The sequence below is a fragment of the Rhopalosiphum padi genome, chromosome 3 (assembly GCF_020882245.1).
Source record: "Rhopalosiphum padi isolate XX-2018 chromosome 3, ASM2088224v1, whole genome shotgun sequence".
Lineage (NCBI taxonomy): Eukaryota > Metazoa > Arthropoda > Insecta > Hemiptera > Aphididae > Rhopalosiphum > Rhopalosiphum padi.
In genome coordinates this window covers 72,113,808-72,126,341 of record NC_083599.1, presented here as the reverse complement: position 1 = coordinate 72,126,341, position 12,534 = coordinate 72,113,808, and the positions used below count along the sequence as shown (strand labels likewise).

Here is a 12,534-nt window from a genome sequence, read left to right as displayed (position 1 = left end):
TAATAAATTATGATATTATTTCTTTTGTATATCAGTATCACATAATAATGTCTTTATCAATTTTCAGTATGTGTTACGATAATATGATATATAATATATTATAATATATTGTTATATTTATATAAGATTATAAACGATTTAAATAAATCATCTGTTTATTTTCTTTACAACTATTTTGGTTGTTAATTGTTTCTATATGATTAATTTACTTAGTGGTTGGGCATACGTCTTAATCTCACCGGTACATATAATAATATTAGGTATAATATTAGGTAGAACGAATAACTAAAAAAAAAATAACCGTATCATATACTAGTATATTTATATATACCTACTTTGCGTCTTTGTCCACAATTATTATGATTTATTTTTCATTTTATATTATTATTACATACTTAGTGTATTTGTTGAGTGTAAATTGAGTAAAATGTAGAAATGCATTTTACACTATCATTTTCATATTTAATTATATTTATTTGGTTGCATTCAAAAACTGCACATTTTATCGGTCACTATATAACAAATTACCGAAAACTTAAAGTGGTTAGAACACTATTTTTATATTTTTATTTTATTTTTAATTGTGTTTATTTTTAGGAGCACTTATTAAATGTTATGAAGAATTGTTAACAGACAGAGATCGTATTAAGTTTTTAAAAACTGTCGGTAAAAAATTTCAGCCAATCAAACTTTAAATTTTTTTTTAAATTTGAATACTACCTAGGTCGGGCTAGGTATATTATACATTTTAGATTCTGAACGAGGTAAGGAATGTATTAATTTTACGATGATGTATGTTTTTTTTTATTATTGTGTCTGTCATCACGTTTTGGAGTAGAAATAATGCTTTGATTTTTGACTTCAGCCCTTCTTTGAAAAGGAAAATTCATCTAGTTGGTACTTTATCTCTATCTAGTTGGTCCAGTAGTTTTCAAAAGCGTCAGGAAAAACCCTGAAAAAGTAACGAAAAAACGGGAATTTTACGCATAATCTGTCTTCGACCAAGTCGATTTTTTTTATTTTGCTGTAACTCAAAAATAAATCATTATAAATACTTGAAATTTTCACCAAATGTTTAAATTAGCATTATCTATTTACGATTAAGTTTTAAAAATATTTTGATTTTTTTAAACTATTTAAAGACAATTGAAATTTTCGATTTTTCCAAGTTTTTTTTTTGGAATGCATATGAAAAATATTTGGCTGTCCAAAAAATCTTTAAAATTTAATACAAGATTTATTATAAGTTGTACTTAACAGTTAACATAGTAAAAAAAAAAAATCAAAAATCGTTAATTACAATTTTTGTTTATAAGCATTTAAAGTTCAAATGTTTACGAAATATATCAAAATCGCGAAAATGTCCTAATTTTGAAGTTGAAAATTCATAACATTTTTGTGATGTATATCTAAGGTTAAAAAACCCAATACAAGGTTATCCATAAGTTTTCCTTCAAGTAACTGTAAAAAAAAATTCCAGCGTCAATATAGAAAACATTTTATGAGCGTATAGAATTTAATTTTTTACGAAATCGCGTAAAATAACGATATATTACAATTTAAATATAGGTAATAATATAATAATATATCCTAGACTGACAAATCATCTCCGTTCAGAATCGTTTTTCGTAAACAATGATACCTGTCATTGCATTCAAATTTAACACATCCATTATAGTGACATATACTCTCCATCTCTACTACACAGCAGAGCGATATCCACTTTCCCACCTTTTTTTTATGTAGGATATTATTATTATTACCTTATTTTTATTTATTTAAATAATAATTAATAAATGATAGAATTTTAAAATATTATTTGTCTATTGATCTTTTTGTGGTCAAAATAATAAGTGTGTCGTTTTGGATACAACAATTTTAAAAGTTGTGCGGTTTTAATCTACCAAAAGTGTGCGGTTTTCTCCTGTATTTTAGAAAAAACGGAATCCTTACGCAAAATTTGTTATTGGCAAGATTGATTTTGATATTTAGGTTTAACTCGAAAAGTCTAAAATGAATAACCAGATGAGGTACTTGAAATAGTTGAAATGTTTACCAAACCTATATAATTAGCTTTGTTTTTACATTTCGATAAACATTTTTTCACTTGTGGGTTAAAAAGCTTGACAATTTATTCAATACTTGTCATTAGTAGTGAATTAGATACTTCCAGTGCCAGCGCTAGTCATTTGGTCACCCTGTGCCAATTCATAAAATTGCTGTCCTTTCAACCAAAAAAAAAACTACTTCACATCAGTTAAGTAAATATTTAAATCCTATAAAAACTTAAAGAGTTTAATACAAATTTTAAATACAAATATATTAAAGTAATATAATAAATGATAATATAGCTATTATTAGGAAATACGAGATTAAAAAACAATTCAATACATATTAAAAAAATTGTTTGTATAAGAATTTAAAAAATTAATTTTATCCTTCGATTTATTAATCTACTCGTATATCTATATAAAATATGTTCTTAATAATTATTAAATTTACTCAAACATATGTATGTGCAAATCTATGTAAAATTTAAAAATAGTTTCCTAGGATTATAAAATATATTTGTATTATATCACTCACATTGTTATAAAACTTATTTCTGAATAAGAATAAAAAATAATAATAGTAGGTAATCTTCTGTTTTAATTATAAATAGGGCTAGGGACTTCTAGGAGCTTGCATGTTTTTCAATAACCATTAAAAATTTAAAATACATAGGTGCAGATTTTTTTTTTATAGACATTTAAATATTTTTATTTGCACGGAATTAATATAAATATTTAAAAGATTAATAACGATTATGAATATTTTTTGTATGTTAACAAATATTAAATTGAAACTTTCATGTATATTATTATATTTTATACGCACAATGACATTTTCAAATGCAATGTTTTCGGCAAAAAATAATTCAATCAACTGTATTATTAATAGCATTAACTATAATATAAGTCTTAATGCTATTAATAATATATTCAGTTATAATAATAGTAGGATAGGGATAGGTAGGAAAATAACCTAGAATATTAATTGCCCCGGTAAAAGCAGCCCTGCAGTTATTAATACCCCTCCGTCGATAAAATTATTCTCCAGGGTATATCCTAGGTTATTTTTACCGAGGGGTATGTCATTATTCATGAGTAGGGCTGTGAATTTGTAGGAAAGTACATTTTTTATTTTTTGGTGGTTGTGAAACATAGCTTTGTAAGTATATAATTTAAATTATGTAACAACAAATCCATTTATGAAACTTTTATTTTGCATTTTTTGACGTTTTTAATTTTATAGGTAATTTATTTTTTCTTTTAGGTCATAATTTCCTTTTTTAGCTTATATTTTGGTATTTTTAATCAAATTCCATTTAAAAACTTTTAAAAAATCTTAAAAATGTTTCAGGCAAATAGCATTATTAAAGAATCAATAAATTTTAAAATCAAAATCAAAATTCAAATTAAATCAACTTTTTATTAAATAAACACATTTTTATGCAAATAATATACTATCAATACAAAAATTAAATTAAATACCATTTTAAGTGCATTTTACATTGCATTTTTTTAACATTTTAAATTCACAGCCATATTCATAAGACTGATCTGCATCAAGAAACACAAAACTTAAATTGGGGATACTACTTAGATTGTTTTGCAGTAATATACTTAGTATAGGAGTTTTAATTTAAATACTACATTTTACGTTTTTAAAAAATATATAAAATATAAAATACATAAAAATCATTGGTCAGTGCAAAACAATAATTGATTAAAATATGTATCTATATAAATATTTATCATGGAAACCGTCATATTTTCTATGATATGATATGATGATGGTTGGTCTTTAAATAACGTATATTAATGTCTTAACGTACATTTGATTTCTCAGTACTAGCAGGACTATATTAGAAAAAATTTAAATGTCACGCCATGAATCATAGCGGCTCGGCTCTGATAACATCGATGAATATTACATCATCGTCGTCGTCGTCGCTATCGAGGTTTCGATTATTGTTGACCACTTGAGTGGTGACCGTGTTGACGGATTCGTTCTCAACCGAACGTTCTGACTCATTGTTATTAGTCGTCCGATAATTTCTCGTGATGTTTTTCCGGCCTTCATCTAGTCTATCTCGGTCCAGAGACATGTAATGTTCAATGTTTGGTAAATTTTTCATGACGCACGCCGACAGCGCTGACCTGTACACTTGCATGCTTTTCGCTTCAAACCTTCATATATTTGAATAAAAAAATAAAACATAATTAAAAATCCAAATATTGATAGCACACAGATGATCAATTTAAGTGGCAACACTAATCGTTTAGTTTGTTTTGTATAATAATAAAAAAAATAATAAATGTTTTTACTCAATCCAAATTATCTGTACTTATAATAAAATATATTTTTTTTCATTTAATTGTCTTATACACTAATTTTATATGACGTTTAATTAGGTAAGTAGTAATCCAATATTGCATTACAATAGGTATCGGTCTCTAAGAATATACGTTTAGCGGCGTGTAAAGAGTCCATAAAGAGTGCATTTTAATTTAGCAGGTATAACAATAGTGAGAGGGCGATGGAATTCGATTTTTTATTTCTAGACAAAATAAAATCACGTCTTTCCAGTCATCCGTCTTGTTCTCACCATTCATCCGTGCCGTCGTTGTAGCACTCCACATTCGCTATGGTGGTCACCCCCGTTGAAACCACCGGCCACGAATATCATGTCGTCCAGTACCTCAATTGCGAAATTGCTCCGGGGATTGTACATGTCCACCACCCGTGACCAGTGGTTCGTGGTCGGGTCGAACTTCTCGCTACTGTTCATTCTCACCAGCCCGTTGAAGCCGCCTATCACGTACAGACAGCTGTGGTAGGCTATGCAAGACACGCCGCTTCGTCTGGTATGCATGGCTGGTATTAGTGTCCACTCGTTGGTGTCCAAGTTGTAAGTCTCGACCGTGTTCATACACTCTTGTCCGTTGAACCCGCCAGTAATGTATATTTTTCCTACACGATAATGTCAGGATTTTCATTTAACAAGTTAAACATGCTTTAATAAAAGGCATTTTTAATATATTATATTTTTATTTTCTACAGAAATGTCAATGAACGAAAAACAAATGGTTATAATTATAGTTTAATATAAGTATAAGTAGTATAAGTATATGATAAAATTGTTTCACGTGATTTGCAATGAAAATTAGGTAGGTGTATATTTTTTTTCCTATTTTCATATTTTTTGTCATAATTTCAATTTTTACATTATTTGTAAAAGCTTTTGATAAGAAGATGTCAGCGCACTATTTGTTTTTTCTCTCTGGCATATGCGCAACATAGACAAAACACATTTATATACAGAATCATTTTTATGTTTTTGAGTAATCTTAAAATCACCCATTAAAAAAGCAATTGAGAATAATAATTTTTGAAGGCATGGCCTATCGATTTTTATAAATATTATTATCTCAAAATAATTTAAACATCATTTAAATTTACAATATTTTGTTTTTTTATTTTAAAAGTAATTGAAATAAAAATAAAATATAAAAAAAACCGATATGTATTATCTCAAAAAAGTTATAGACGATAATTTTCGTAATAGGTGATTTTATTCAAAGATAACTCAAAATTCGTAAAAAAAAAACGATTTTAGGTGAAAACGTTTTATCTATGTTGCGCGTGGGTCCAAGAGAGAAAACAAATATGCTGCTGACATCCTTTTAAACTTACATTTTATACATTTATAGTAAATAAAAGTGAAAACTAAATTAATTTGTCAATTTATAACATCGAAATTGGTTGTTTAGACGGTTTAGTACTTTAGTAGTAATTATATTTAAATACTACTATAGTATTCGTGAAAATATTGCAAGTGTGTAGTAACTACACTGTAGTTATAGGCTTATAGGCTATAGCGTCTATACCCAAACCCAATTAATATTTAATAAGTTAATCTTAAATATATTCACAACAATTATAAACAAAAAACAAGAGTTCAAAACTGAAAACTATGTATTAAATACATAGTAAGTGATTATGTAAAAGAAGACACGATAATGCAACTTGGTTTTTCATTTAGTGAAATATCTGCTATGAATACTAGAATACTTGTGACTTGGAATGCTCATTTACTAAGTATAAGTTAGTGTTAAGTTGTCTTAGTCAAATTTCTTAAATTTAAAACATTCTACGGGTTTCCATTGTTTTACTTTGCAAAAATTATAAAATACACAGTGTTCGGAACGTTCACTAAAAAAATGAATTCGTTCAAGTTCAGTCCTTAAAAAATAAACTCTTTCAAGTTCGTGTTTTTTTCAAACGAACACGTTCATGATCATGTTTTAAAAAAATGAATACGTCGTTTACCTGGAGTCAATATAAAAATCTCTAAATATATAAGATTCAACCCAAAAATAAAAACATAATCTAGACTTTAGACTTTAGAGCATATATATTTTATAAAGTATATAAGCCTACTGTCCCATATGACGTACACAATACGTTACAATGCGTTTATAGTGTTAACTGCACTTATATTCATTTTTATTAAAACTAGCCGATTAGTTGTACCAATTTATTACAAATTCGTGGAAATCATCCTAGTTAATATTATTATTGCTGTATGTCTGTCGACCCCTGGAATTTACGTAATTATATTTTTATAATTTTTCATAAAATAAAATTTTAAAATTTTAATTTTATACATATATTTATTAAATTGTAAATAAATAGATAACCATTCGATTTCATTAAAAATATTAACATCGTTTACGTTCACGTTCGAATTTTAAAAAAAAACGAGTGACGTTTGCTTATTTTTCACTAACTATATGATCGTGAACGTTTGAACGTGCATTTTATAAACGATGTTCTTTCTGAACGCTGAAAATAAAATATACAATTGTTGAATTGTATTTCATGAAAATTCCAAAAAAGTTAAATGAACTCAATATTATTTTAAAAAATAATTGTATTTTGCTCAAATGTTAATCAAATAATGCATGTAATTCAATATTGTATAATGAATTGTAGCTTTTATTTTTTATTATATATTTAAATGTTATTATTTTATTCTTTAAGTTCTTTATTTAATATATTTTCTACTTTTTATGTAATTAAATATTTATTATATTTTGGCTTTTTAATAGATAAATATATATATTAATTCCTATCCCTTAAAATGACTATAATATTTATTGACTTTCTGTTCACCGATTAAAAATAAAATTGTTCTCGATTATCGACTACAAGCAATATCTTCTCAAATATTAGATTATATATTTTTGTATTTATAAAACATATATACGGCTACCGATCACACACGATTTAGATTAGTGATTCCTAACCTCAGAGATTTTCAAAAGTTTCACCCCTTTCTATAAATTGAAAATATTGAATATTATGTATATGATATATAATAAAATAAATACAACTTTTACTTCGTAATGACAAATTACGCATCCCCAACAATCTGTGTACGCCTCCCAGGTTGATTCAGATAGATTTTTGTGATATATTTCTTACCATTCAGTACAGCTGCACAGGCATCACTTCTCTGGGAAGTCATCGGTGCTATCATCGTCCATTGGTTTCGTTCGAAATTATATTTTTCCGCGGAGTCTAGCCGGTGATGGCCGTCGAATCCACCCATTGCATAAATTATGCCGTTTAACAACACAACGCTGACATAACATCTGCAGCGTCAGTTAATAATAATCAACAATTCATAGTAATTATAGTCATTATCAATTTTTCTCAGTATACTCATATAAATGTGATTCAATAAAAAAATGAACTTAAAAAGTACTGTAAACTTTATTCAATCTGTACAGCACTCGGTCGCAGTAACCGCCACTATACCACAAAACTAATAATTTATATTTTAAACATTATATATTTATATAAAATATGGTTACTCTTACTTCACGTAAACAGACAAAAAATATAAATCATCAATATTTTTACCACGTATCTAGATTAAACTTCATATTTTTACTTATTTACTAATTTACTTTTTAATTTTATCATATTTTTATCAAATTTACTTTAATTATGAATTTATCGTATGATAATTTTATTTGTCATGATATGATTATTTTTAATTTAATTTTTTAAAAGTTCTTTTGAATGTTTATATAAAAAAAAAATTTTTGTAAGAAGTAGGCCCTGTAATCTGCAGTCATGTCTCTCGATTAGGATTTAGGTATGACGTGTGTCAATAGGTATCAATACAATTTATCTTATATATTATTATAATATATATATATATATTTATCATATATCTAATAAGTAATATGGTATTAACTATATTATAATATATCCAAGTTAAACACCCGAACTTTACTATATTATCTATACGTATTTTATTATAACCAAATTATAGCGTGGTCTAAATGCAGGTTCTACGCAGGTTACAAATTATAAATAGTTGACAACGGTTGTCTCATAATACAATAACGTTACCGTACCTTTTACAATTCATCGGTGCTACTTCCTCCCATGTTTTCGTAACTGTGTTAAATTTTCTACAAGAGTTGAAATACTCCAATCCATCGAAGCCTCCGATTATGTAGATATACTGGTCCTTAACGATGGTACCATGGTACGCTCTAGGCCCGTGTGAGTCCTCTTCGAATATTCTCGTCCATCGATCAGATTTTGTGTCGTATGTTTCAATAATAGCTGTCGGGTTGCCACCGCTCCATCCGCCAATGGCGAACAATACTTCGGATGGGTACCTGGGACGTGCGAGCGTCGGCGCAATGGAATCAGTTATGCTCGACGTCAGCTGAAGGTCGTACATAAATTTCAGGGTCTCAATAATGTAAGGTCTACAATCGTCCCGGTTTTGTATGTAATGGTGGTCCTTGACCTGCAATAATATCATAGACAATTCGTCACGTGTTATTTAATATACCGTAATAATAAATAATAATTAGATACTGCTGGGAATTACCCTTATTTCCCACGAAAAATCCTGTTACAAAATTTACGTATAGATCGTTTCCTCAAAATGAAAAAGAAACCATTCCCATTTCCACCGAAATTTTTTTTTTCAAAAAGATGTTTCTGCTAAATATTTTTTAGGAACTATATTTAATAGTGCATACAATTTAATAGTATATATGTATGTGTACAGAACTATACAACATATTTATGTTATCATACAATCGTAGATCATAAATAATAGATATTTATTTTATCAATTATTAATAATTAGATAAAAAAAAAGTAGGTACAAAACTGTGCTTGTGTTTTTGTTAAATTATTAGCTCTTATTGGTTGTTGACAAATTCAAAGCTATATTACATGTTGTATTAATTGGCACATAATACATAAAAAAAACATTTAAATTAAAAATTGAAATTTTTGGTTATCAATTTTTTTCTGGCAGAAACAGTTAATATTAATTTAGCAAAAACTGAAAAACATACATAAACAGAACTACAACTTTGTAAACAGTAAGGTATATCATAATCATTACGTTGTCGATGAAATATTTGGAGTCCATGAGACCGAAACGAACTTTGGGCAGCAGAAACAACAAATCGTTTTTCCGATTTTTGGGATCCTTGTCTACCCATTTCAACAGAACGTCCCAAACACATTCTTCCTGTTTTACGTTCAGTTGGTTGTCTTCGATTATTTGTTTGAATTCTTCTTGACGAAGTTTCATCAGCTCGTCACTTTGTTCTGCAATGGTCATAAATTCTTTGATGATGTATTTGTATGCGGCATTCGTCAACGCTCCAAAGTAATAGTAACTGTCGGATGACATATTATTATTATACAGCATATTATATTTACCTATTGACCTAAATATTAATATTATTTTCGTGGGTATCTAGTGATGTTTTTTAATTTTATTTTTTAATAGATACTAAGCGCACATACTCGGCAAATTGTAATACAGAAACACAATTGTCAGGTCCCAAGCATTCAACGACAAATTCGTGACAGAGTTGTACCAAGCCGTCTATGCATAAATAGTCAGCAGTCCGCATGATATCCATTACGTTCTCATAGTTTATGTCAATTTGTCTCATGTAAATATACTGCAAAATAAATTCCATTGTTGTACTTTCAATCGATTTTAGATTTATTTTCGTGTATTCTCCTTCATGCAACGTAGTAGTGAAAAGTATTCTAAAAACATGTCATGTACAATACACCTTTTAACACACTTTTATAAATGATTGCCTTCAAATAAGCAACCGCAAAGTAATAATACCTATCCCTTCTATTATTGTATTCATTCTAGTGTTCTACGATATAAAAAAAAATACCATACTAGAAGAAACAATTTATAATTATCTAAAAATAATAATTGTAGTAGTATGTACCTATTGTACCTACTACCTACATCTAAAGGTATTCCTCAATCACGTTTATAAAAGGTGATACAAAAATTTCTATACTACAAGAGGCCTGGTAATGGAAAGCGAAAGCCATGATTGGATAAATGTTGCCATTCATAAAAAAAAATGAATTATTTCATTAGAATTAAAATTATTTAAAAATAAACTTAATAAATAATTATACACATTATTACATACTATAGGTATACTACCTGGTGGCTAATTATAGTGATTTGCATTTTGTATCATTGCTTAGTACCATAGTATAAAACATTTACCTATTAATAATCAATGCAGGCATTAATATAGTAGTTTTAATATTATGTATAAAGAGAATTAAATCTCTCTTATATTTAAATTACCTATCTTACATTATACATAATCAATTCTAGTCAAATCTTAATCTTAATACATAATGTATATGATAAACATATTATAGCATACATACTTATAGTAATTCTTAATTACTAATTATGTTTTATAAATAAGTTAAAAATAAATAAAATTATAAGAAGAATATTAAATACCTACGCGAAGACTAAAAAAATTTATAATTTTTCAAATTAATATTAGTAACATTGAATTATTATAATAATTTTATATTATATTATTTTTATAATAACTGAATTATGAATTTTCTGTACAAAAATACTTTAAAGGTTTAATTAAATAAATAATGTGGTTGAAATGTAACATTATAATAGGTATAGTATCTACGAATATCAAACTAGAGCTTTTATTAAAAACTCTCTTATATTCATCTTTAAATAAGTTTTAGCCCAGATTCTGCTGCTTCGAATTTAAATTAAACCATTCAAAATGGCCAATAGGTATCTACTGACAAATATATATAATATTTTAATTTTAAGCTTATCACTGTTTATTGTAATGCATCATTAATAGCCGTTATTTTTGTGGATGTTTATTTAATTTGTTTTTTTTTAAAAACCTAGTTATTATAAGTAGTATATATTACTACCCATGAAATCTAAAGTTTAATTTATAAATAACTAAACAGCTGAAAGATGAAATGTATTTAATAAGACCTAAGTTTTTAATATAAATATATACTTTGGAGACATACACATTTAATACTACTTTATTGACAAATATAGTTTTAAGCAATAGACTGTATATTATAATATTATAGGTAATAAAGTATTAAAGTGTCATTAAGTACATGGGTCATGGACTATACAATGTTTTATTTGAACAGTCTTGTTTTTCAATTATCCGGGACTAGGGCAGTAGGGCTTAGTGTAGGACCTAGGTAATGAATCAAGTGAGACGTGAGTTGTAGGTATACAACTAGTTAGGTACCTACTGACCTAAAATAATCGCTTGAACCGCTCAATACTGATCGATGTATTGGAAATGTGTCACCGCTATCGAGGATCAATGACGCATCGCAGAGTTTTACGTTCAGCCGGAGTTCGTTAAAGCCATTTAGAGTGTGCATAGAAACTTGCCGGGTCAACCGACGTCTGTATGAATCCTCTGCGTCGCTTTTTTTAACAACTTCTAAAGTGTGTATAAATTTGTTTTTGTTAAAACGATGTTCAGTCGTTAAGCAATTTAAATGTCTACTTACCGTTCATAATACTATTAAGGTTAAAATTATAAATGTTAAAACTCTTCTCTTTACTAGACGTACCTATCTTTAAAATTGAAATATCAAAATAATAATATGTTTGTATAATATGCATATAAATAAAAAAGATACGTAAAAACTGACATTTGGATAGGTATTACATTTTTTTTTTCAATACCGGTGTATAAACACTTTGGTTAATATAGAAACGAATACGGTCATAATACATATAGATACAGACCCAAATACGCAATATCAATGATTGTCAATTTACACTGGACAGTGGACGGTCAACTACGGTGCATTACGAGTGTACACTATCTATCTTTTTACCTACACAAAACGGGACATACCTACCTATTTGCAGATAAAAAAATATTGGAATTGTCTATTTCACCTAACCACGGTCGGATAAATATAGGTGCAATAGGTGTTTTTGCTCCACATCTTTTGTCAATACTTAAATTAGCAATAATCAAAATTATTATGAGTTCTATGTTATACAGATTCACCAGTTGCGTCACAAACTTACTATTTTTGCACATTCAGGTTTTAAATTTTAAGTGTAGTTGACCA

General features: G+C 27.5%; 1 protein-coding gene across 1 annotated transcript; it reads right to left on the bottom strand.

Moving 5' to 3' along the window:
* Positions 1–3,937: 3,937 nt before the first annotated feature.
* Positions 3,938–12,180, bottom strand: LOC132925603 (kelch-like protein 10). The gene is given in 9 exon segments (XM_060989983.1): positions 3,938–4,232; positions 4,652–4,704; positions 4,706–5,016; positions 7,534–7,703; positions 8,478–8,881; positions 9,494–9,773; positions 9,904–10,155; positions 11,696–11,950; positions 12,137–12,180. Coding segments are annotated over 9 exon segments (2,064 nt in total).
* Positions 12,181–12,534: the final 354 nt, after the last annotated feature.